The 27,257-nt window shown below is 39.4% G+C and overlaps 1 protein-coding gene and 1 long non-coding RNA gene across 2 annotated transcripts in view; one reads left to right on the forward strand and one right to left on the reverse strand.

The window, feature by feature from the left end:
- Positions 1 to 27,257, forward strand: part of FBXL13 (F-box and leucine rich repeat protein 13) — a 248,478-nt gene that overhangs the window by 37,526 nt on the left and 183,695 nt on the right. The window contains exons 4-7 of the mRNA XM_004739587.3: positions 459 to 526; positions 1,613 to 1,764; positions 4,221 to 4,330; positions 7,318 to 7,485. Coding sequence (XP_004739644.1) covers positions 459 to 526; positions 1,613 to 1,764; positions 4,221 to 4,330; positions 7,318 to 7,485 — 498 coding nt within the window. The remainder of the gene's footprint in view (positions 1 to 458; positions 527 to 1,612; positions 1,765 to 4,220; positions 4,331 to 7,317; positions 7,486 to 27,257) is intronic.
- The window catches only part of LOC106006619, a 58,556-nt gene that overhangs the window by 25,506 nt on the left and 5,793 nt on the right, over positions 1 to 27,257 (reverse strand). The window lies entirely within an intron of this gene.

A 27,257-nucleotide genomic window follows, 5' to 3' on the forward strand; every position in this document is an offset into this window, starting at 1 on the left:
TCAGTTAGCTGTTTGCACATGTTAACATATGTTATGGTGAATAGTTGCAAGTGATCAATTCATTTGCATCTCTTTCAGCATATTCCAAAATTTTAATTTATGTGGCTTTCCTATTACTGTTTGGTGAGGCAAGCTTTTTTTTTTTTTAAAGAAAATTTCATTTTATACTCTTGAGAATGTAAATTCTTTCAGTTTAATGGTGACCAGCAGACCCACAACTCTATATTCCTAACAATACACCTGACAATAATAGTTGTGATTTTAATGTTTAAAAAATAGGTAATGGACATATACAATAAAGTTACAAAATATATAAATGGCACGTAGTTCTAATCTGTTCCCATCTCCCTACTGCCCAATGCAAATATTGCTCTCATTTTCCTCTGTCTCTTCTGGAGTTGGCCTCTGCATTCCATTTATTTCTAATGTGTGCTATTTAATGTATTTATTTACTTTAGATGACTCCGGAATTGATGATAAAAGCATGTACTTTTTATACTGGACATTTAGTAAAGACCCACTTTTGGTAAGAATGTGATTTTCGCATCCTATTCCTTTGTGTTTTTATTCTTAATATTCTCTATTGGAAGAACAACTCATTTTTGGCCATTCTGATTTTATCTATTTAACCATGTTTCCACCATTTTGCATTCTGTATTTCTTTTATTTTTATTTAGCATTTACTTAGTTAAAATGCGTTCTTTACTTCTTCAAGGTATTGCTTTTTTTCGAAGTGTAAGTCTACAATCCCTTCATCTGAAACCCTTGGAGATATGTTTCGAAATTTAGATTCTTTTTCTTAAAAAAATTTTACAGAGGTAATTTCTACACATTCTATGTATTATATAACATCTTCAGTGGTGTCTGTGGCAGCATATTAGTATTTCTATTATATATGTTATATATGGATATAAAATGAAATGTCTATGAAATGAAATTTTAAAAAGACTACAAATAGCTATGTGTCAAGTCCAGAGAATTTTTGATGCAAAATTACTTTAGGTTTTTAATTTTTATTTGTTTACTTTTAAGATTTATTTATTTATTTTAGAGAGAGAGAGAGAGTGCGAGGGGAGCAGGGAGAAGGAGAGAGAATCTACTGAGTGTAGAGCCTGTTGTGAGGCTTGATCCCAGGACCCAAAGGTCATGACTTGAGCTGAAATCTAGAGCTGAAATCTAGAGCTGGATGTTCAACCAGCCAAGCCACCCAGGCGCCCCGAAGTAAAATTACTTTAGGTCAGGTCTAGTTTTGCTAGAAATCTAGAGCTGGATGTTCAACCAGCTGAGCCACCCAGGCACCCTGAAGTAAAATTACTTTAGGTCAGGTCTAGTTTTGCCTCTAAATGGGTTTTGAAAAAAACCAGGTTATGAAAAATACCTTCCGAATTTCAGACCTTTACTGGGTTTTAGAAATATAGCAAAGGGAAGTACAAGCTCAAAGGAAACACAAGAAGTAGCTAGAACAGTAACAATAATCGAACAATTTCTTTCTATTCTGTGGTATTTGAAGCAATACAGGAGGTATTGTTACTCCTTCTCCCTCTCCATTTATTAGGAAGGTATTGCCACTGATATTATCAAAATACTATTTTTCTGTATTTACTGCCTATAGCACATGGAGAGACATAGCAATACCTCTTATAAGTGAAGATGAACTGGCTGAAAAGATGGAAAAAGCTAGGGAATATGACAATTTCAGACTTCAAAAATACATCTTTCGTCTCTGGCACTCTTATACAGAAGGTCAAAAAAAACTACTTACAGGTAAATCCTTGCATAGTAACGGTTAGTTTTTGTATTGCTTATTCAAAGAATCAACACATTTAACAATTACACAGTTTGCGGGTGGCTGGGTGGCTCGGTGGGTTAAGCCTCTGCCTTAAGCTCAGGTCATGATCTCAGAATCCTGAGATCGAGTCCTGCACCGGGCTCTCTGCTCAGCGGGGAACCTGGTTCTCCCTCTCGCTCTGTCTGCCTCTCTGCCTACTTGTGGTCTCTCTCTCTCTCTCCGTCAAATAAATAAATAAATAAAAATCTTAACAAAAAAATTAAGCAGTTTTTACTGAGAATTTTTTATTATGTCTAGAGAACTGTCATGAAATGTGACAAAAAGCCACTAATTAAATGTCTTACATTTAAATGACATTTGTCTCAAAGGGTTTTCTTGTAACAGAAAACAGGCATGTTTGAAATAAAAATTCTGTATGGATTTGTGTGATATATGTACAAATATAAATAGGATCTACTATCATCATTTTTACTCAGAGAAAGCTGGTATATGATAGGTACCCAAACTGACTATTTCTTGCAGAGAATTTTCCATTCCTTAGAGATATTTCACTGAATGGATACATGAGGAAACAAAGAAAATGCATTTTCCTTTCCTTAAATCCTTGATAGTATAGAGAGGGCATGTACATGATCTTGGAGGCAGGGATAGGGAACCCCAGCGTTTTGCTCAGATTTTAGCCACTTACCAAATACTGGTTTATGGCTGTTGCAAATCAGAGAATCATTTCCTCTTGATCAGTTACTCTTGGTACCTCAGTCACAGTGAGCCCTCTGAAATTTTTTTTTTAATTCTTTTTTTAGAGAGGAAGAGAGAGACAGAGCAAGAGCATGCACACGGGAGCGTGGGGCGGGGGAGGAGAAGTGGGAGAGGGAGAGAGAAAATCTCAAGCAGACTCCATACCCCGAGGTGGGGCTCCATCTCATGACCCTGAGATCACAACCAGAGTGGTAATCAAGAGTTGAATGCCCCCCCAGGTGCCCTCTGAGGGTTTAAAAGTAAGATTGATGGGCCTCTAATTCAGAGAGGAAGCAACTGGCTTCAGTTAAGAAGCCAGTGCCCTCGGGGCACCTGGGTGTCTCAGTGGGTTAAAGCCTCTGCCTTCAGCTCAGGTCATGATCTCTGGTTCCTGGGATGGAGCCCCGCATCGCATCGGGCTCTCTGCTCAGCAGGAAGCCTGCTTCCCCCCTCTGCCTGCCTCTCTGCCTATTTGTGATCTCGGTCTGTCAAATAAGTAAACAAAATCTTTAAAAAAAAAAAAGTTTTTTAAAAAAAGAAGCCAATGCCCTCTTCATTGGTGTCCCCAGGGCCTGCCTTAGTCATCCTCCTTCCTGGCCTGACCCCTGTATTTGAGCTTTGGACCCTTGGTTAAAACATAAAATGGAGCAATTTATTTAATCATAGGGCATTTAACTAAATCAGAATACTACCTTATGTGGCGCCTGGGTGGCTCAGTGGGTTAAAGCCTCTGCCTTCAGCTCAGGTCATGATCCCAGGATCCTTGGATCGAGCCCTGCATCGGGCTCTCTGCTCAGCAGGAAGCCCGCTTCCCTTCTTCTCTCTCTCTGCCTGCCTCTCTGCCTACTTGTGATCTCTGTCTACCAAACAAATAAGTAAAATCTTAAAAAAAAAAAAAGAATACTACCTTATAATTGTATTTCTGTGATTAAGTTTAGGAGTTCTGGTTTTATAAAGAATAGTTTGATTAAAAAAAGAAAAGTTATGGGGCACCTGGGTGGCTCAGTGGGTTAAAGCCTCTGCCTTCGGCTCAGGTCAGGATCCCAGGGTCCTGGGATCGAGCCCTACATCGGGCTCTCTTCCCAGCAGGGAGCTTGCTTCCTTTCCTTTCTCTCTGCCTGCCTCTTGGCCTACTTGTGATCTCTGTCTGTCAAATAAATAAATAAAATATTAAAAAAGAAAAAGAAAAAGTTATGTATCCTATATATATCCTGATGTGTTATTACATCTATTACATCTTTATTTTTATTTTTTTAAGATTTTATTTATTTATTTGACAGAGAGATACAGCGAGAGAGGGAACACAAGGAGGAGGAGTTGAGAGAGAGAGAAGCATGAACGAGAGAGGGAGAAGCAGGCTTCCCGCTGAGCAGGGAGCCTGATGTGGGACTCGATCCCAGGGCCCGGGGATCATGAACTGAGCTAAAGGAAAACGCTTAACCTGTTGTGCCACCCAGGCATCCCTGGGTGCAATTTCTCAATTTCCAAGGGCAAATGTGATGTTTACAGGTTAATAAAGTTTCAGGAGTAAAGATGTACTGCTGCCAAAAGTAATTAATTTTAGATATAATTAAAATCAAACAAAACCCGCCAGACACAATATTAGTTTATATTATAAACATGATAGAATATTAAACATTGTTTTTAGGAAACATCGTTATATATATACAATAATCTAATGACTTTTCTTTAGTTACACTAGTGCGGATACGAAGGATGTGCCGCCGTTACAAGCTATTAGCTATCCTAACCAAGTGGAGGGATAAAGCACAACATAAGTATAAGAAGAACGAAGAGGAGCTGGTATGGTATCTTGGAAACTTAATTTTTTTAGAAACTGAATTTGGTTGTTATATTGATGTTGCTTCAGATAATAATGCTATGCCTGGGAAGTATGAAAATATTAAATATTAGGCACTTAAAAAATATTTTACTTATTTATTTGAGAGAGACCGTGCATGTGTGTGCATGAACCGGGTGGAGAGACAAGAGTGAGAGGGAGAAGGAGAAGCAGACTCCCTGCTCTGTGGGGAGCTGGAGGCACGGCTCGATGGTGGGGCTCCATCCCAGGACCCTGAGGCCATGAACTGAGCTGAAGACAGGTGCTTAACGGACTGAGCCACCCAGGTGCCCCAATATTATATAATTTTGATGGGGTCTTTATTCTTTTAATTGAATAATTTAAATTTTCCTTCAGCTACAAAAAATATTTTCTAATAAATTCTGTTATTTCATTTCAACTCTGAACACTGAGAAAAAATCATTTCAACATTTTATTTAAAATTATTGGTAAAAATGAAGAATTTTGTTTAAGTAAGTGTTTAGATAGATATAGATGTCTAAAATAGAAGAGAGGGGTGCCTGGGTCGCTCAGGGGGTTAAAGCCTCTGTCTTTGGCTCAGGTCATGGTCCTAGGGTCCTGGGATCGAGCCCCGCATTCAGCTCTCTGCTCAGCAGGGAACCTGCTTCTTCCTCTCTCTCTTTGCCTGCCTCTCTGCCTACTTGTGATCTCTGTCTGTTAAATAAAAATAAATAAAATCTTAAAAAAAAAAAAGAATTTAAAATGGAAGAGAAACCATTTGATATGATAAAAACTGAATAAATTTTTTTCTGTCCTAGATAAGATTAGATTGTTATTCTTTTTCAACCTTCAATATAATAAATTATAATTTTAATATAAATTATTTAAAAAATTACTAAATTGCTAAACTCATGGGGGTGCCTGGGTGGCTCAGTGGGTTAAAACCTCTGCCTTCAGCTCAGGTCATGGTCCCAGGGTCCTGGGATGGAGCTCTGCTCAGCGGGGAGCCCACTTCTCTCTCTCTCTCTGCCTGCTTCTTGGCCTACTTGTGATATCTGTCTGTCAAATAAATAAATAAAAATCTTTAAATTGCTAAACTAAAGGATCATTCTTAACTGGGACATTTTAATTAAAGCAATTAAAATAGAGGACCCAAGCAAATTCCTCCAAACTTAAAAATATTTCTGGTTTGCTTAAGCTGTTAATACCTTATTACTTAATGTTGTTTTAGAACACTCACAGTAACTATTAGGATCAGACATAGAAAAGTGGATTTTTTTTTTAGTTATATTACTTCATAGGTAATGTTTTATCAATAGTCTTGAAAGACAAAGTCGGGATAAATAAAAAAGAGAAAAATAAGAAATTAAACTCCCTCTTTAGTCGTTGCCTAGTGGAGGGCAGGATCAATGCCCTCCCACCGCTAACGGGTTCAGATGCTGACAGCGATGATACAACACACGTACCAAGAGGGTATACAAAGATTTATGCTGGAAACAGTGCTAAAGTCTACAGAGGACACTGAGATGCATAAAGCACAGTTCTTGCTCTCTGCAAATCTGTCCCTACTGATATCATGGTATTCTTCTAGGATGTCCTCTAGCATTTGTGAAGTACACATTCAATGTTACTAGTTCATGTTCAGTGTTGCCAGTTCAACAGTTACACTTTAGGTAACCACTGTTTTAGTCTGCTTCTTCAGTGCTCGCTTGTCTGTCCTTCCTGCCTCCCTTTCCCTTTCTTCCTCTCTTCCTCTCTTTCTTTCTTTCTTTCTTTCTTTCTTTCTTTCTTTCTTTCTTTCTTTCTTTCTTTCTCTTTCTTCCCTTATTCCCTTCTTTCTCTTTCTTTCCTTCCTTCCCTCCTTCTTTCTTTCTGTTTAGATTTATTTGAGAGAGAAAGAGAGAGCACACTGGGGGAGGCAGGATGGGCAGAGGGAGAGAGAGACAAGGAATCTCAAGTAGACCCCCCACTGAGCAGGGAGCCTGATGTGGGGCTTGATCTCAAGACCCTGAAATCAAGACCCGAGCCAAAATCAAGAGTCAGATGCTTCCTGACTGAGCCACCCAGGCGCCCCTGTTCAGTGATTTTCGACACTGTGCACTAAGCTAGCATTTTAATCCTGGCTCCCCCCAAGGCTCACTGATTGTCTAATGGTGAAATATGCAACCATACATGACTAGTCTGCCCCTTTCATACCCCGCTTGAACTGAACATCTTGGAGGCAGTATTGTTTTCTTAATCACCCCCATACCCTGAGCATAATGTGTTGCATGCAATAGTTGATACATATTAATATAAATAATAACACATAATGTAGATGTATACTGTACAGTTAGTTGGGTGTTTAGAGAAAACATTTACTTCTAGCTATGTGATTTCTTGGCCTAACAATCTCTCACTTAAGTGGGTGAAGTGAGCATGGCTGGTGTGTGCTGCGCAGAGAACGCAGGGAACACTTCTATGCACTAATCTTCTCCAATGTGTGCCCTTCCTTAGGCTCGTGTGTGTGTGTAACATTTATCCTTATGGTTTTTTCTCGATTATGCAGTTTTAAGGAACGTATTCAGCGTTAGAATGGGGACTTCTTGTAACAGTAAATCAGGCAAGACCCCAAATGCTTTCCTCTGCCTCTCCTTTTTTATCTCCGTGCTAACCACCTCCTTTCCATACCCCAAATATCCCGTCAGTCATTACTAGAACCTTGACTCTGTGGGTTTTGGCTTCTTCATCTAAAAGAGGAGGCTGGACCACATCATCGAAGTTGCTGCCTAGGCCACTGATGTCTGACAACACATGGGAATGATCTCTAATGCTCTGGTGGTCTGGAGCATATCACCCCACTATGGACAAAGGCAGTTTACAAAGCAGGGATGACAATAATACAGAATGTTTATTTGGTTCTATCATGGTGTCGAGTGCTGTGCTTTACACATATCTCATTTAACCTTCACAATGATGACATGGAATTTGCCGGTTATTTTCATGGCAGATATTAAAACATGAACTTCAGTTGCTGAAATGGAGAAGCAAGTTAAAATGCGACGTTGTTGCTAAGGAAGAATTCCCATTTCCTGAACACAGTGCATCTGAAGTCTCTCTTGGAAGCAAGGTTCCTGAATGTGACATTTCGCTGTTCCCCGAAAGAGTGATCTCACGGGTTCGTATGAATTCATGTATCATAATTTCATAATGTTTATGTAAAGAGTGGTTTTATAAACCTGTCATGAATGATGGGAATCCTATTTCAAAGAAACGTGTTTTTTTACAACTAGCTGAGGGTTCAACTCATATTTTTAGAGGTCATCCTTTTGGATGGCTGTAAGATGACTCTAGCAATCAAAAGTGGAGAAAGTAAAGCTACAGGAAATAAGAAGGGAAGGAAAACAGTCCTCCTTCAAGCATACATTGTCATTTAAGGTGGAACAGGTTTTAGCTATTGCAGCACACACTTTTTCATTTTTAATCCCTAATTTTTAAAATTTCACATGATGCCTTCACTCTGGGATATAGTGCACCTTTCAATTAGATGAAATATTTGTAGTATCTTTTCCCCCTAGATTGTGAATTCATAGAATCATGTAGTTACAGCTTACAATTCACTGAATTGATCTCTGAAAAATGAGCCATAATTCCAACTATAAGTTATATTCTCTCCTAATTTGATAGATAAATAATTTCTTTGTGAGACTGCCTGGGAAATGGTAGAAGAGTTATAAAATACCACCTTATTCTGATCAATGAAAGCTTCACATTATAAAATCCCGTGCGTTAAATACACCCCACTGAATGTGCAAAATTAAGCTCAAGTTCTATTTGGGGACAGGGTTTCTATACGTCTATGTCTAGTCCAGCATTTTACGTATCGCATAGAGTTAGGATAAGGATATTTTCGCCCATAATTTCCTCTTTATAAAGTGTCTATTTTATCTTGTTCATTTTGAAATTGGAATTCTCACAATTTGCTTGCTGGTTTGTAATAGCTCTTTGTATATTGGTAATATCAAACCCTTTGCCTGGAACATATCAGAGATTTCCCTCCTACACCTGACGCTTGCCTTCAGTTTTGTCTGTACAGTCTTTCCGTGAGAGAAGCTTCAGAGCTCTGTATAACCAAGCCTAGCACTCTTGTCCTAATTATTTCTCTTTTTGTGTCATATTAATATGTTATTCTTATTGTTTTTTCTAAGCCGCATCACACTCTTTCTTACACTGATATGGCCGTTCTTTTGTCTTTGAATTCTCACACTATTCATTGCTAAAGTTTCTTTGTTTCCTTTATCAGTGGCTGCGCTGGGGTTTTCAATTCATCACAGATTACACCTTCACGTAATTTTCTACTTTACATATAAGGTAATATCCTAACAAGAATATGCTTTCATTTTCCTTCTCCTGTGCTTCCCACTGTTATTGCCATGCATTATATCGGCAGGTGTTTATAAACCCTATAATGTATTATTTTTGCTTTAAATAGTCAATTATACTTTATTCAGCATATCCTTCTTTTGTTATTTATTTTTTATTGATGTGTAATTAACATACAGTGTTATATTAGTTTCAGGTGTACAATGTAATGATTCAACAGTTCCGTGCATTACTCAGTGCTTGTCACAATAAGTGTGCTCTTAATCTGCTTGATTCATTTCACCCATCCTTCCACCCACCTCTCCTCTGGCAACCACCAGAGGTATTTAAAAGTCTGATTTTTTGTTTGTCTTTTTTTTCTTTGTTTGTTCATTTGCTTTGTTTCTTACATTTCACATATAAGTGTACTTCTCTAACTCATTTCACTTAACATCATACCCCCTAAGTCTATCCATGTTTTGCAAATGACAAGATCTTGTTCTTTTTTATGGCTTGGTAATATTCCATTGTACATATACTACTTCTTTAACCATTCATCTAGGATGGACACTTGGGTTGTTTCCATATTTCAGCTATTGTAAATAACACAATAAACATAGGGGTACATATGTCCTTTGGAATTAGTGTTTTCATTTTCTTTGGGTGAATACCCAGTAGTGGAATTACTGTATCATGTGGTAATTCTAGTTTTAATTTTTTAAGGAATTCCATACTGTTTTCCACAGTGGTTATACCAATTTGCATTCCTACCAATAGTGCATGAGGGATCCAAAACTTGTGCATTTGATTTTAGCCATTCTGGCAGGTGTGAGGTGATACCTCATTATGGTTTTGATTTGCATTTCCCTGATGATCCATGATGCTGAGCATCTTTTCATGTGTTTGTTGGTCCTCTGTATGTCTTCTTTGGAGAAATGTCTGTTCATATCTTTTGCCCATTCTTAAATCAGATGATTTGTCTTTTTGATGTTGAGTTGTATAAGTTCTTTGTATACTTTGGATATTAACCCTTATCAGATATATCATTTGCAAATATCTTCTCCCATTCAGTAGGTTGCCTTGTCATTTTATTGACGGTTTCCTTCACTGTGCAAAAGCTTTTTATTTTAGCATAGTCCCAATAGTTTAATTTTGTTTTATTTTGCTTGTCTGGGGAGACATATCTAGAAAAATGCTTCCATGGCCAATGTCAAAGAAATTACTGCCTATGTTTTCTTCAAGGAGTTTTATAGTTTCAGGTATCATATTTAGGTCTTTAATCCATTTTGTGTTTATTTTTAAGCATGGTGTAAGAAAGTGGTTCAGGTTCATTCTTTTGCATGTTGCTGTCCAGTTTTCCCAACATCATTTGTTGAAGAGATTGTCTTTTCCCTATTGTATATTCTTTCTTCCTTTGTCATAGATTAATTGACCATATAAGCATGGGTTTATTTCTGGACTCTATTCTGTTCCCTTGATCTGTGTGTCTATTTTTGTGTGGGTATCATAGTGTTTGTATGCTATAGCTATATAATACATCTTGAAATCCAGGATTGTGATACCTACAGTTTTGCTTTGGCTGCTTCGTGTCTTTTGCGGTTCCATTCAAATTTTAGGATTATTTGTTCCAGTTCTGTGATAAATGTTGTTCGTATTCTGATACTGATTTCATTAAATCTATAGATTGTTTTAGGTACTATGGACATTTTAACAATATCAGTTCTAGGGTGCCTGGGTGGCTCAGTGGGTTAAGCCTCTGCCTTCTGCTCAAGTCATGATCTTGGGGTCCTGGGATTGAGTCCCCCATCAGGCTCTCTGCTTAGCGGGGGGCCTGCTCCCTTCCCTCTCTCTCCCTCTGCCTGCCTCTCTGCCTACTTGTGATCTTTGTCTGTCAAATAAATAAATAAAATCTTTTAAAAAAACAAAACAATATCGGTTCTTCCAGTCCATGAGCATGGAATATCTTTCTATTTGATTGTGTCATCATCAATTTCTCACATCAGTGTTTTATAATTTTTGGTATATAGGTCTTTCACCTCCTTGGTTTATTCTTAGGAATTTTATTCTTTTTGATGCAATTGTAAATGGGATTGTTTTTAATTTTTTTTCTTTCTGCTATTTCATTAGTGTATATAAATGCAACAGAGTTCTGTATTAATTTTGTATCCCGTGACTTTACTGAAATCATTTACTCATTCTGGTAGTTTTTAAGTAAAGTCTTTTGTTTTTTCTATATACAGTCTCATGTCATGTAGAAGGAAGGAAATAATAAAGATTAGACCTGAAATAAATGAAATTGAGTCCAAAAAAAAAAAAAAGCCACCCACAATAGAAAAGATCAATGAAACCAGGAGTTGTTTCTTTTTTTTCATTATTTGAATTCAATTAATTAATTAATAGGAGCTGGTTCTTTGCAAGGATAAACAAACCTTCCACCAAACTGGTCAAGAAAAAAAGAGAGAGGACTCAAATAAACAGAAATCAGAAATGAAAGAGGAGATATAATGACCAATGCCACAGAAGTACAAAAGATTATAAGAGATAATCGTGAAAAATAAGATGTCAACAAATTGGACAACCTAGAAGAAGTGGATAAGTTCTTAGACACATATAACCTTCCAAAACTGATTCAAGAAAAAAAAAATTTTTTTTGAACAGACTGATTATGAGCAATGAAGTGGAATCAGTAATTTAAAACTCCCAGTAATTTAAAGTCCAGCACCAGATGGCTTCAGAGATGAATTCTACCTAACATTTAAAAAAGCGTTAATATCTCTTCTTCTCAAACTATTCCAGAAAATGGAAGGGAAGGAAAAACTTCCAAATTCATCCTATGACGCCAGATTACTCTGATACCAAAACCGGACAAAGACACAACAAAAGAAGAAAACTGTAGGCCAATATCTCTGATGAACATAGATGCAAAAATCCTCAACAAAATAGCAAGCTGAACCCAACAGTCCATTAAAAAACATTCTCCATGACTGAGTGGAATTTATTGCGGGGATACATAAGTGGTTCAACATCTGGAAGTCAATCAACATGATACATCACATCAACAAAAGGATAAAACCCTCATGATAATCCCAATAGATGTAGAAAGAGCACTGGACAAAGTACAGCATCCATTCATGATAAAAAAAAAAAAACAAAAAACCCACAACACCAACAAAGTGGATTTAGAGGGAATATGCCTCAAGAGAATAAAGGCCATTTATGAAAAACCCACAACTAACACCATACTCAATGATGAAAAAATTGAGAGCTTTTCCTCTAAGAACAAGACAAGCATGATCATTCTTACCATCTTTATTCAACATACTGCTGGAAGTCCTAGGTGCAGCAATCAGACAAAAGAAATAAAAGGCATCCAAACTGGTAAGAAAGAAGTAAAACTTTCAATACATTTTACTTTTAACAATCTGAAGCTTCTAGACAAGTTGCAAGTACTGTACAGAGAACATTTCCTCAACGGTATTGAAAGTAATTTGCCGACATAAGACCTCATCGTCACTGACTGCTATTGGTTTATTCCTGTGAACAAGAGCATTCCCTTAGAGGCAACCATCAAAATCCTCAAACCCAGTTCAGGTTTTTTTTTTTTTTTTTAAAGATTTTATTTATTTATTTGACAGAGAGAAATCACAAGTAGATGGAGAGGCAGGCAGAGAGAGAGAGGGAAGCAGGCTCCCCGCTGAGCAGAGAGCCCGATGCGGGACTCGATCCCAGGACCCTGAGATCATGACCTGAGCCGAAGGCAGCGGCTTAACCCACTGAGCCACCCAGGCCTCCCCAGTTCAGGTTCCCCAGTTGTTCTAATAATGTCCCAGTAATGCAGAAGAATTCAGTCTAGAATCACACATAACAATTGGTTACTATGTCTCCTGAATTCTCCTTCCATTTGCAACAGCCCCTCAGCCTTTTAATTTTCACGATCTTCACAGGAAAATTAGGTCCGTTTTATTGTGGAATATCTCTCAACTTGAGCTTATTTGGTGTTTCCTCAAGAATATACTCAGGTTATGCATTTTCATTAGAAATACCATGGACAGGGCACACGGGTGGCTCAGATGGGTAAGCGTCTGACTTCACTCAGGTCATGATCCCGGGGTTCTGGGATTGAGTCCCATGTCAGGGTCTCTGCTCAGTGGGAAACCTTTTTCTCCCTCTGCCGCTCTCTCTGTCTGTCTCTTGTGAATAAATAAATAAAATATTTAAAAAAAATACCACAGACATCACGCTGTGCTCTTCCCATTGTAGCATATCAGTGACAGGATTTGGATTTGCCTATGATTGGGGATGGTCACTTTGATCACGTGATGATAGTGGTGTCTGTCAGTCAGGCTTCTTCACTACAATTCAGTCACCTCCTTTGTAAATGATATGCATGTTACTGCTACTTTAACATTATATAAGTATTCCTATTCATTTCAGTTTGTTTATTTACATCAGTATGGATTCCCGGTTTTCCATTTTATTTGTGGGTTATAATCCATTACTCTAATTATTTTGCTGCCCAAACTGTCCTAGATTTGGACAAAGTCAAGTTGCCTTCTGTGTCCATCATTTCTTCAGTATTTCCTTACTTTATAGCACAGCTTGCTGTCCCAGGCTCACCTCGTACTTTCCTTGTCCCACCGTGGATAAGTCATTTCTCCAAAAGTCCCTAAATCCTTCTCAATGGCAAGTGTACATAGAAACCATGAGCACTAGCTGTGTTCATTGCCATTGCAGTGTCACGTCCCCTTAGGTCTTCTTGGTAGGAAAAATGAGAGACTCTAAGTAGCTATAAACCTAAATAGCACCCAGATACTTGCAGTTTTATTTTTGAACCATAAGGTTCGTTCTAGTTCTCTCTCATCCCATATTTGCAATGTCCTTCTTCAGCAGTGAGGATCCTAGCCTTCATTATTCTTCATCTCTTTACTTATTTGACCATCCCCCCGTGTGTCACCAGTCACACAGTTTGTTGCCACTACCCCCTCCTTTCTTCATTGTGCTCAGACTTTGACATCCCTTGCCAGGCCACCCTCTTAGGGGCTCAGGCTCTGACACCATGTGGCCATTGCCTTCCCCACTGCGTGGATTCCTTAATAACTTTGGGCTAAGACACACTATACTGAGCACTTCCTAGGTAGATCCCCTCCTTGTCCTATGCAGGCTCTGACAATGCATGCATAAGCTGCCCCTCCTTGGGGATCACCTCCTTACGCCACATAGACTCTGTCCTTCCTTACACTGCATAGGCTCTGTCACTCCGTGCCATCTGCCCACACAGAGGCACGCTCCACATCCTACTTGGCCCCTTGCACAGGGTTTTCTTTCCTTGTTTCACCTTCTTTGTCCTACTCAGGTCTAACCTCCCTCTCTGCCTTCCTCTCATTAGGAACACCCTCCTCATCCCTCTTAGGCCCCTAGTTTCTACACTGAGATATCCTTCCACGTGGATGGATGCCCTCCTCACCTTGCTTACTCTCTGACTGTCTGCACTGGGCAGATGTCTTCTTCTTGAACCTCATTTCCTTGGGGCTTCAATAGCCCAGAGTGAGCCATGTGTCCTCATTTGCCTTCCTTTTCCCATCTGGGCTCTGAAATTCCTCTCAGCCATTCTTTCTTAGGAACACCCCTCCTCACCTATCTTGGACTCCAAAACCCTGCGCAGGGTTATCCACCGAGTGGATAGTCCTTTATAGACCCCAGTTTTGATATCCTGCTCTGGGCCAATAGAGCTCCCCTGCACCTTCACCTTGGCATAGATGTCTACTTTGCTTAGACAAATTAATATTTTCCCACAGGTCATTTAATTCCTATTAATTTTTTGTTAGTTTCTTTTATTTTTCTTTCTGTGCTTCTTCATTTTATTTATTTGTTTATTTTTTTATTTTAAAGATTTTATTTATTTATTTGAGTGAGCTAGCACAAGTGGGGGAGGGGTAGAGAGAAGACAAGCAAACTTCCTGCCCTGCAGGGAGCCCGATGTGATGAGGGGCTCTATCCCAGGACCCTGAGATCATGACCCAAGCCAAAGGCAGGTGTTGAATGGACTGAGCCACCCAGGTGCTCCTGTGCTTCATTTTAAACAGCGTTTATTGCTACGTCTGCAAGTTCAGCACACTGCACACAAAACTGTCTTTAAAAGCCATTAACTTTTGTCCAAATCACCTGTGAAGAGAGCATTACTCACCAAAACTGGAAAAAAAAAAAAAGACATCAATAATTTGTGGAATAGATAGCCAGCAACGCGTTGCTGAATTTTGAAAATGAAATGAATTAGAATGTTTTCTAATTCTTACTGGCTTTCATTAATCTCTTTAATCTTCAACTACTTTAAAGGGAAAAAAATGCATGTAGTCTAGGGGCGCCTGGGTGGCTCAGTGGGTTAAGCCGCTGCCTTCGGCTCAGGTCATGATCTCAGAGTCCTGGGATCGAGTCCCGCATCGGGCTCTCTGCTCAGCGGAGAGCCTGCTTCCCTCTCTCTCTCTCTCTGCCTGCCTCTCCATCTACTTGTGATTTCTCTCTGTCAAATAAATAAATAAAATCTTAAAAAAAAATGCATGTAGTCTATCTTGACTTTAGAAGCATCTCAGAAAGAGATGGACAGGGGAAAAGGCACAATCAGCAATAATTTGCTCATAGTGTATAGCAAGAAAATCATTGGTCATTAGTAGCATCTGGCTAGTTTTATAGTAGGGATTTTTTGTCGTTGTTATTGTTGACTGCCTCTGCCCAAAAGAATTAAATAGTGTTTCCTTAGTCTAAAAAATGCAGTGTCTAATTTGCTATCAAGCCCTTCAAGTGAACCTTTTCACTATGAATACTGTATTCATCTCCAGAAGTTTAATTTGTTTCATTTTTCAAATTTCCACCTCTCTCCTTTATTTTTCATTGAAATCCTTAAACATTTTTTTAAAAATAAAAGCTGCTTTAAAGTGATGAGGGAGCAGGAGGCTAACTGAGGACAAAGCAAAAGCTGGCACCTTGCACCCCCTCTCCACCCGCTCCCCTCCCCTTGGTAACGCGTGTGACATTCCTCAGGCACCCCTGACTGCCATAAACGAGAAACAAATAGTTAACTTGCAGAGATCACAATCCTGCAAGACAATCTCCCTCGGTTTACAAATGTCCTAGAGATCTACTAACAAAGAAGTTACTTTATCAATAGCACAAGTTTCCAGAGGCAAATAACTCAGTTCCTCAAGCCCTAAATAAAGTTAAATTTCTTCTAAACCCAAATCTCACTAACAAAGAGGCTTGGTAGTGAAAGACCCGCGGATCCCCTTACCCAAGAATCCAACACTGCCACTGGATGCAATCAGCAAGAGGTTCTTTATTGTTACGCAGGCGCCTGCGGGTGGTCAGCGCGCGCCTGCGGGTGGTCAGCGCGCGCCTGCGGGTGGTCAGCAGCTCCTGCTAGCTGAGCACACCCGGCTGGGGTGGTGCCGGGTTTTTATAGACAGGTACAAACAAGTTTTGGGTGGGGCGCAACTGATTGGTGGACAGTTAGAACTTTTGAAAAAGGCATACGTGGAGTTTGCTGATTGGCTTTGGGGACCCGCACGCGAAGAGAGAGGCGGGAAGGGGGAACAAGCTGATTGGTTCTGAGGGCCCGCGCGCGGGAGGAGAGAGGTGGGAAAGGGGAACAAGAAGGGGGAAGGTAGGAATGCCATCATGGCGTCTCTATTATTTCTATAAGCCAAGCAGTTACAGAAGGGCAAGAGAGCAATTAATCACGCAATTAATAACCTAATCTACACCTAAAAGCCAGCGGTTCACAGAAAAGCAAACAAGCGGTTAGTTATCCTATCTATCTTCTAGGGGAGGAGTCTTTCAGTAGCAGAAATGTGAATGCTTGCCCAAAGACAACACTGATCAAGCCACAAGGCCTCGAGTATCCCAGCACCTTATAGGCCCTCTTTAGCATATGAAAGCTCCGTTGAAACCTCCCTTCCCCTCACCTTCCCCCAACTGCAAGGTACAGAACCTGCCATCCCTCACAACCTGGGGCAGCAGCTCTTCCTGCCCACGGGTCCTGTGGGGACCACCATTTTGCACCAAAGATGTCTCAAGAATTCTTTCTTGGTCATTGGCTCCGGACCTCAGCCCACTGAACCTCACCTAGGTTCTAGAACTTCATCAAAAGGACTTTTCTTCTAGGCCTATTATCCCTGTAATATCTCTCGGTGCTTACATTTTTAAAAAATTTTTCTCTTGGTTATGTGTCAGATTTTCCTGCTTTTCACAGTTACAGTACTTTTTTTATTATAGGCTGGATATTTTGTAAGTTATATTGTTGAGTGCCTGGATTTTCTTTAACAATTTTATTTATTTATTTGATAGGCAGAGATCACAAGTAGGCAGAGAGGCAGGCAGAGAGAGAGAAAGAGAAGCAGGCTACCCATGGAGCAGAGAGCCCGATGCGGGGCTCGATCCCAGGACCCTGGGATCATGACCTGAGCTGAAGGCAGAGGCTTTAACCCACTGAGCCACCCAGGCACCCTGAGTGCCTGGATATTTTTGTCTTTCTTTAAGGAATGTCGAATTTTGTTTTGATAGTTAGCTAATTTACTCAAATTTTAATTTTCCCAGCTTATATTTAAACTTGGTTAAAGAAAATCTAGAGTAACTTTTATTGAAGGCTAGTTTATCCTTACTCCTCCCATGTGATCTTCCTAGGTCTTTTTTGAATGCTCCAAGAGTTCAATGACGTGTCTCCACTCTGATTTGTCTCCACTTGTAAATTTCCCAATACTATATGAACTGTAGTTCATATAGTATTGGGTAGTTCATATAGTTGCTCTGGTAGATGTTTTTGCCCTGGTAGGCATTTTTGGTCCAATCTTGTGGCATGGCATCCTGCAAGCACACTCAGCTTAGAATGCACTCAAAGATGTGAAGATCTCTACGCTTATTTCTCAAGCCTTTTTTCTTTGTAACTCCCACTTTTCTAGTACTTTACCCATAAACTCCAGCAATTTCAACATCCTTGAACCCCATTAACTATTTCCTTGGCTTAGTGAGACCACCTTTCTTTCACAAGCAGCTAATAAATGCCTCTAGGAAGAAAGCGTGTGGTGTAATATGGTCACCTCATTGATTTCTCTTCTTTCAGAGATCAGAATATTGTGATACCTGTTGTCCAACAGTTAAAAGCAGTTGTTTCATATATTTGGTCCATTTCTCTAGCTGTTTGTGATGGGAGGCATAGTCTGGTACAAGTCACCTCATCATGGCTGGAAGTAAAAGGCTATTGGTGGTTTTCTGAATCTACACGGGATTCAGGCTTAGGGGTCCCAAACCATGCTGTCAATCCTCTTATGGGTTTCTTTCTTCCATTTCTTTCAGAGATTATTTAAACTTTTGTTATGGACTCAATGTTTGTGTTCTTCCCAGATTCCTCTGCTGAAGCCCTGATTCTCTGGAGATAGGGCTATGAAGGTGATATAGATTAAATGAGGTCATAAAGGTGGGTCCTAATCCAAAAGGGGGCTTGTCTGTCTAAGAGTCAGAGATACCAAAGCTCTGTCTCTGCCTTGTGAGCATACCACAAGGACGCAGTCACCTCAAAGCCAGGAAGACAGTTGGCTTTCCAGGTAACCAGGAACCAAATTAGCCAGAATCTTGAGCTTGGATTTCCCCGCCTCTGGAACTATGAAAAATAAATTTCTGTTGTTTAAGACATCCAGTGGACAATACTTTGCTTTGGCGTCTGAACAGACTAATGCCCTTCTTCATTCTTACGACACATCCCCCCCTTCCTCACCCCGCACCTTCACTTTCTGTCCTCCTTTACCAAGAAAATATATGCCATCAGGTGGGAACTCCTCCAACTTGATTCCTGACCCCTTTCCTCAGTCCTGTTTTCCTGATCTCTTTCCCCTTTTTTCAAGTGTACCATCCACACCCACCTTTGTTTCCTTTTCTGTTCTCAGGGATTTTGCCTATATAATGTACAATACTGATATCAGATGCTTTCTTTAACTTCTGCCACAGGTGATGATGCAATCTTATTTTCAGATTGTTACCAGTATCAGTTTTGAGTCAACAAGGAATAGTTGACATAAAGCATAATTACTTGAAATACAAGGCCATTTTCCAACACAATTTCTGTTGCCTCTTAACCAGGGCACTCAGTGGTCCACACACATGGAATCATTCCTGGATGTCAAGGACTATGTCTTATTCATGTTCCCTGATTTATAAGCAACCAAAAAAATTTATCAAGTGCATGAATTTAACATTTAAGAAATTATTATATGCTGCCCCAATTCAAGTTTAAGAAAAGGTACAGATCTGTAATAAAGTATCAGTAGGGGCGCCTGGGTGGCTCAGTGGCTTAAGCCGCTGCCTTCAGCTCAGGTCCTGGGATCGAGTCCTGCATCGGGCTCTCTGCTCAGTGGGGAGCCTGCTTCCTCCTCTCTCTCTCTGCCTGCCTCTCTGCCTACGTGTAATCTCTCTCTGTCAAATAAATAAATAAATCTTAAAAAAAAAAAAGTATCAATATTTTCCCCAGGCAGTTTCTTTTGTCTGTGAAAGTCAATTCTCTAAACAATTATTGATAAATAGGCGTAAAAGGTAAACTTACAATAGCTACAAAAATATCCATGCCAGTTGAAAAGGAAGAGAAAATGAACCAAGTTTTGAGAGATCTTTAGGTTTCACATCTTTTCAAGAACACCCCATCTTTCTTATGGGTCTCCATATGGATGATTTAAGGAAAGCATAAAAAATTTGAAGTCTATAGTTTTGGGAGCTTACTGATGACTGCAAACTCTTCAGTATGCTCCGAAGGAACTATTTTTCCTTTAAAGATTTTATTTATTTATTTGACAGAGAGAGAGAGAGAGAGCAGGAACACAAGCAGAAGTGGGAGAGGGAGAAGCAGGTTTCCCGCCCAGCCTGGACCCCAATGCGGGGCTCGATCCCAGGACCCTGGGATCATGACCTGAGCCGAAGGGAGATGACTTAATGACTGAGCCACCCAGGTGCCCCTGAAGCAGCTATTCATTCATTCATTCATTTATTTATTTTTAAAGATTTTATTTATTTGACAGAGAGAGAGAGAGAGAGAGAGAGATCACAAGTAGGCAGAAAGGCAGGCAGAGAGAGAGAGAGAGAGAAAGAAGTAGGCTTCCTGCTGAGCAGAGAGACCCATGTGGGACTCGATCCCAGGACCTGAGATCATGACCTGAGGCGAAGGCAGAAGCTTAACCAACTGAGCCACCCAGGCAGCCCCGAAACAGCTAATTTAAATACAGTGTTCAGGTTTAGTTATTCTCTAAGGTATGAGCTACTACTGCCTTCACCTACCAATATAAGAGAACATGACTGATGGTGGGGCTTAAAGAAACAAGGTCTTATTTGTTTCCTACCACACAAAGTCCAGAGGAAGGCAACCCAGGTCTGGTCCTCCACAATGCCAATAAAAATGGAATTTTTCTGGGGTACCTGGGTGGCTCAGTGGGTTAAACCACTGCCTTCGGCTCAGGTCATGATCTCGGGGTCCTGGGATCGAGTCCTGCATCGGGCTCTCTGCTCAGCAGGGAGCCTGCTTCCCTCTCTCTCTGCCTGCCTCTCCATCTACTTGTGATTTCTCTCTGTCAAATAAATAATAAATAAATAAATAAATCTTAAAAAAAATGGAATTTTTCTATTGTCTTGCTCCACAGTTCTTAGCATCTTCTTGCTGATTGTCTCATGATTGCAAAATGACTACCCTACGTCTAGCCATATATTCACTCACTAGGCCTAAGAAGGGGGAAAATCACAGTGGTAGGAGGCAAAAAGGTTGGCCTATTTTTGTATGGAAAAGTCAGTTTCCCCCAAGGTTCCACATTCAGACTTTCACTGATGTGTTTTAGGCTAGAACTTTGTCACTAGGCCTTGTCTAACTGCAAGTGGCTAGGCAGGAGGGGACTCTGAGTGGGGATTGGGTAAGTTACAAAAGATAAGGAGCAAGCAATTATTGAAGAAGTCAGTACAGAATTGCTGCAAAGGAATTCTGGTTTAATGCTCTTCCCTCTCCTAATTCAGAGGAGCCAAAAATGCCAATTAATAAAGAACCACAGCATCCAGAGTCTGCAAACCATCTCATAAAGTGATACAAGAAACTTGTATACAGAAATTTCAACACTTACCATGAGCTATGAGCTGGCCTGTTTTGTCATAAGAAGTGTTTTGGTTTGATAATATGGAAGAAGTGGCTTCATGTCCTTCCTCATCAATTACAATACAATATTACTTTAGGCAATTTCAGCCCTCTTGACTCTTGATCTTTTTTTTTTTTTAAGATTTTATTTATTTATTTGAGAGAGAGAGTGAGAGAGAGCACAAGCAGGGGGAGCAGCAGAGAGAGAGAGAGGGAGAAACAGCCTTCCCACTGAGCAGGCAGCTGGACACGAGGGTGGGGTGGGGGGCTCAATCCCAGGACCCTGGGATCATGACCTGAGCCAAAGGTACATGCTTAACCGGTTGAGCCACCCAGGCACCTTGTGGTACTTGATCTTTAAAACTTCCCTGTTCTCATCTCTCCAACCAAACTCTAAATTTAGGGAGAATAGTTTAGGTTGGATTACTTGAAGCTTTAGAACAATGAAAATCATTGCCAGTTTTTGCATTTTACATATTATTTCCGGTATCATGTCATGGGGTTATGATCAGGCATCCCATCCCTTCTACCCTGATTCCCGCCCCCACTTCCATGTAGAAGAGTACATAGAGTGCTTTTGGGATCAGGCTTGTAGACTTTGCCAGTGTTTAAACCATAGCATGATCTAGAAAAGAACATAGAAATTTCTGTGTTCGGCTTTTACATTTTTCAGGAGCTGAGAATCTAAGAATGACATACCCAAAGTCAGACCACTACAAAACTGAGAACAGACCCCGATTTTGCTAATTCTTGCTTAAAATTAAAAAACTCTATGGGCTCCTGGGTGGCTCAATTGTTCAGCATCTGCCTTTGGCTCAGGTTGTGAGCCCTGCATCTGGTTCCTTGCTCAGCAGGAAGCCTGCTTCTCCCTCTCCCATTCCCCCTGCTTGTGTTCCCTCTCTTACTATGTCTCTCTCTGTCAAATAAATAAATAAAATCTTAAAAAAAATAAAATTATAAGCTCTATACCATTCTGCTTATTCCTCTGGGAGAATTCTAAAGAAATAAAATATATACATGAATATTTTTCTTCTGAGACAAAAAAGGAATGGAACCATTTATATCTGCTTAGTTTTATTACCCTTAAAGTATATGAATAACATTTTTCTTTTCCAAATGACTAAATATTGGTATGACACTGAAGTACTGCATTATTTTTAAATCTTCTCAAATTTTTCCCCTATCAAATAAACTGTTAAGAATGTCCATTAAAATGCAAAGGTAGTAGAAGAGTGAATTTATATAATAGTGAAAAACTGGAAGTTAATGATTCCACGATTCATGTCTTGAACATTTGGGTTTGCTAAGTTTATTAGTGCTATAGATTTGCAAAGTTGATTTTTTAAACCATAGTTTAAAATGGCATCTAATTTGGTGACTTCTCTGGTCAAATAACTCTCAGGGACTTGAAGAGCAAAGATGTTAAAAACATGGAAATGTAATGTGGATCTAACTTTATTTAACATTTTGAAAAGTGTTGGTTATTAAAAGAAGTTGAGATTAGTACAATTTATGTTGCCTAATGTTTTGAAGGAATAAAAGCAGAGCCATCTGGAATGAGATACAACTGGAACTTACTTGGAAAACATCCTTAACACTGTAGGCTTGATTTTTTTTTTTTTAAAGATTTTATTTATTTATTTGACAGACAGAGATCACTAGGCAGAGAGGCAGGCAGAGAGAGGGGGGGAAGCAGGCTTCCTGCTGAGCAGAGAGCCCTATGTGGGGCTCTATCCCAGGACCCTGGGACCTTGACCTGAGCTGAAGGCAGAGACTTTAACCCCCTGAGCCACCCAGGCGCCCCCATGTAGGCTTGCTTTTTAGTTTCAGTTACATCAATCCATGAAAACTGGTCAGGTTCTGTTTTACAACCATTTTCCTTAGTATCATTTATGCTTTGGGAAAGGCTGATTAGTTAGCAGATGGTAGGACTCATACGCTGTCTCTCAAATTCAGAGCTAGCAGGAGGGTTGCCTAAGATCATTTTCCATGAAAATGCAAGATTGGGTTTTTATTTTGTTTTGTTTGGGGATGTGTGTAGTTTGGCAAGCAATACAGAGAAAAGCCTTATGTTGACGAATGTAGAAAGTCTAAATCATATAGTTAGGTAATGAATGCAGTTGTCTTAAAATATAAAATATCTTGGTTAGCTTAAGAATATAAGTAGTGTCTTAGGTCTGCCTTTCATTTTAAATAACTATAATATTTTGTTTGTTTGTAAAAGATAATAGCACATGAACTTGCAAGGAGTTATAAAATCACCTTCAGTGTTGATGACTCATCTTCTCACTTGGGGGAAAAAAACCAAATCCCAACACCCTGGACAGGTGTTAAAACTTGTACCATGTCGCAGGAGAAGAACCAGATGGTTCAGGCCTTTGGATTAAATTACTTAGAATAGTAAAGCAGAAGATAATTCTCAATGACTTCTTGAATCCATGTTTTGATAACCTCAGGGGTCAGTCTGATGTTAATTCACTGAAGCAGAGAGTGGTTCCAAGTTTCATAGGCATGTACTATGGGAACTTCAGATAAGGGAAGGTTCCAAAGCCTTGCTCTATCAAGGAACTATGTGTGTGTTGGCTCCATCTGTGGTGTGGGTGAAAAAGCAGATGGAGCAAAACATCTAAAAATTGTTTTAGGATCAGCTTATTTTTGATGGAAGACTGCTCTGCCTGTGGACCTTGATTTTGTCAATGTCTGTTCTAATCAGTAACACTAAGTGAAATGGCTTACAAATGATGTTCCTATAAAGTTTTCATGACAAATTGTAGAAGATGCTATATTAATTTTAGCAGGGACCACCTTTGCAAAATGATACATCATTCCTAAGATGAAAAACTACTCCACAGAAAGAGGCAGCTATTTGGAAATGGAGAGCGTGTGCTCTAGAGTGTGGGTGGCCAGTCCTGTCACTAGCTGTGTGACCTTGGGCATATGGCTTAATCTCTTTGTTTTTAAGTTGTTTCCCTTGCAGTGGGCGGATAATTAAAAAAAAAAATCTCTCCTGTATTTGCTATTAAATGATTTAATTAAATGATTAATGATTTAATTAATGATTAAATGATTTAATACATACGAAGCGCTTAGAATGATGCCCAGCATATGGTAAGTTCTCAGTGGAAGTTAGTATCATTGATATGTTGGATTTAGATGTCTGAATGATGGAGAAACCACGGAATAGGAAGTCATGGAAGACCAGGTTCTAAACTTAGGCCTGCTGGCTCTGTCAGCTTGCTGACCTCCCACGGGGCATCTAACTTTTCTCAGCCTCAGTTTAAAGACTGAAAATCTCTAGTGGAATATGTACTTGTAGTTTCTTCTGTTAGATGAGAGGGCAAGCTAGATGCCTCTCAGACCACTTCTAGCTTTAAACATCTGTCACCATCTATGACCCTTGGATAGAAATAATCCTCCCAGCAGAGGAAAATATCAGGGGTGAATGCACAAAATCAGAGAGAGGGTTTCGCCCATATTCATGCCCCTGTCCCGAATGCTTCTCTACCCCACTGTTAGTTGGATTCGTTCTCTCTCTTTCTTTATATTTTAGCATAAATGTCCCCCATTTGAGAGACCTCTCCTGATGGCCCAATCTAAAATCAATCCCTGCTCTAAGGCCTTATTCTTTTCTTCCACAGCACTTGTCATTGTAAATAGCTATAATTTTCAATAATGTGCTTGTTTTAACAATCTGTCTCTTCTACTAAAAGATATGCTTTTTAGGTTCAGATATTATACCTGTTTTGATTATTTCTTTACCCTCAGCAACTAAGAGATTGGCATGAGGAGGCACTCAATCAAGATTTCATTTCATTTATTGAGCAATGATATTGGATTCCTACAATGTGTAAGGCTTTGTCTTAAGTACTGGGGAGACAGTAGTGCTCTCGTGTAGTTTTGTGTTAAGAATCAGCAAGCAAGTAGACAAATGCGCAAGAACATGTTAAAGGAGTCTGGATAAAGGACGAGCACGTTCACTAAAAGAAATACCAAAAGAAGAGGTAGCAAAAGCTAAATAAACAAGTGGAACTCATCAAACTCATCAAACTTTAAAAAGCTTCCACACAGTAAAGGAAACCAGCAGTAAATGAAAAGACAGCACACTGGATGGGAGAAATATTTGCAAATCATACATCTGATAAGAGGTTAATATCCAAAATACAAAATATTCAAGGGCTAAGACCTTTGAATGATAGAGGATTTAGGGGCTCCAACCTACCTTGTACTTGAAAATTCATGTGTAACTTTTGGCTCCTCCAAAACTTGACTACTAATAGCCGATTGTAGACCAAAAGCCTTAACGATAACACACACAGTTGATCGACACATGTGGTGTATGTCATATGTATTATGTGCTGTATTATTATAAGAAAGTAAGCTAGAGAAAAGAAACTGTTATTAAGAAAATCATAAGGAAGAAAAAACACTGTATTGTATTGGGAAAAAAATCCATATACAAGCAGACCTGTACAGTTCAAACCTGTGTTGTTGAAGGGTCAACTGTATATAAAGAACCCATATGGTTTCAATAGCAAAAATAAAAAATCTGATTAAAAAGTGGGCAGAGGGTCTGAATAGACATTTTTCCAAAGGAGACATACAGATTGCCAATGCACATGAAAAGATGTTCAATATCACTAATCACCAGAGAAATGTAAATCAAAAACCACAATGAGACGTTGCCTCACACCTGTTAGAATGGCTAGTATTCAAAAGACAGGAAGTCATAAGTGTTGGAGAGGATGTGGAGAAAAGAGAACCCTCGTGCGCTGTTGATAGGGTATGCAAATTGCGCTGTTGATAGGGTATGCAAATTGATACAATCTTTATGGAAAATAGTATCAAGGTTTCTCAAAACATAAAAATAGAAATACTACGTGATCCAGCTGATGCACTTCTGGATATTTATCCAAAAGAAACAAAATCACTAATTTGAAAAGACATATGCACCCCCATGTTTATTGCAGCAATAATGACAATAGCCAAGACATGACAACAACCCAAATGTCCATCAACAGAAGAGTGGAGAAAGAAAATGGGGTAATACCTATATCTATATATCTGTATCTATATCTGTATATTACACAACAGAACATTATCCAGTCATTTAAAGGAAGGAAATCATGCCATTTATAAAAATGTGAATGGACCTTGAGGGCATCATGCTATGTGAAATAAGTCAGAGAAAGACAGACAAACACTATATAATTTCGCTTATATGTGGAATCTAAAACAAAAGCAAAAGAAACAAAATGAAAAAAAAAAAAAACTGAACCCATAGATACAGAGGACAGGTTGGTGGTTGCCAGAGAACTAGTATGGGGAGTAGGCAAAATGGGTAAACGGGGTCAAAGGGACAAACTTCTAGTTATAAAATAAATGTCATGGGAATATAATGTACAGTATGGTGACTATAGTTAATAATGTTCTATATATTTGAAAATTGCTAAGAGAGTAGATCTTAAAAGTTCTCATCACAAGAAAAAAATGCTGTGTGGTAATGGATATTAACTCAATTTATTGTGGTGATCATTTTGTAATATTGACAGAAATGGAATCACTGTGTTGTAAACCTGAAGCTAATATAATGCTGTATGTCAATTATATCTCACTTAAAAATAAGAATGACTAGAGTATGCTACTCTGTCAGGGGAGGCTTCTCTCTGTGAAATATTTGTTGAAAGAACTGAAAGAAAAATAACGACAAGAAAATGGGAGAAATGTTTCAAGGGTGGTTGAGGAAGGTCAGTTTGGTGGGAATGAAGAGTTTACGTTGGGAGCAGCAAGATATAGAATTGGAATGATTGGATGGGGCTAAATTGTTGAGGCCTTGAGTATCCACTCAGATGCTGGGCTTAAATAATTGGGCAGTGACATGATGGCCAGCTTAGAAAGTGGCTCTCTTTCCCCTTTACCTGTCTTCCTTTCTCCTCCCCCTGCCCTAGGCTTGTGGGGGAGGGGTGAAGTCTGAAAACCGAAGGGGCTTTCCTGAAGAATGAGCACAAGGTTTGCATCGGTGGGAATGATACGTGGATTCTAAAAGACAAATGAACAAGCAAAACAAAACAGAAACAGACACATAGATCTAGAGAACGACCTGGTGGTTGCCAGAGGGAAGAGGAGGGTGGAAGTATGGGTGAACTAGGGGAAGGGGTAAGAAGGTACAAACTTCCCATTATAAAATAAATAAGACATAGGGATATGAGGTACAGCATTGGGAACAGAGTTAATCAAATATAACAACATTGTATAGTGACAAGACAGCAGCAAGATTTACTGTGGTGATCACTTTGTTGTGTATATAAATGTTGAATCACTACGTTGTACACCTGAAACTAATATAATATTGTATGTCAGCCACACATCAATAAAAAAACTGAAATTAAAAAAAAACTCATTGCCAATGCGCATGTGCGTGCATAGGAGGGAATGACCCACGTGGG

This window comes from Mustela putorius, unplaced genomic scaffold (genome assembly GCF_011764305.1).
Source record: "Mustela putorius furo isolate JIRA1106 unplaced genomic scaffold, ASM1176430v1.1 tig00003845_pilon_pilon_pilon, whole genome shotgun sequence".
NCBI classification, from domain to species: Eukaryota; Metazoa; Chordata; class Mammalia; order Carnivora; family Mustelidae; genus Mustela; species Mustela putorius.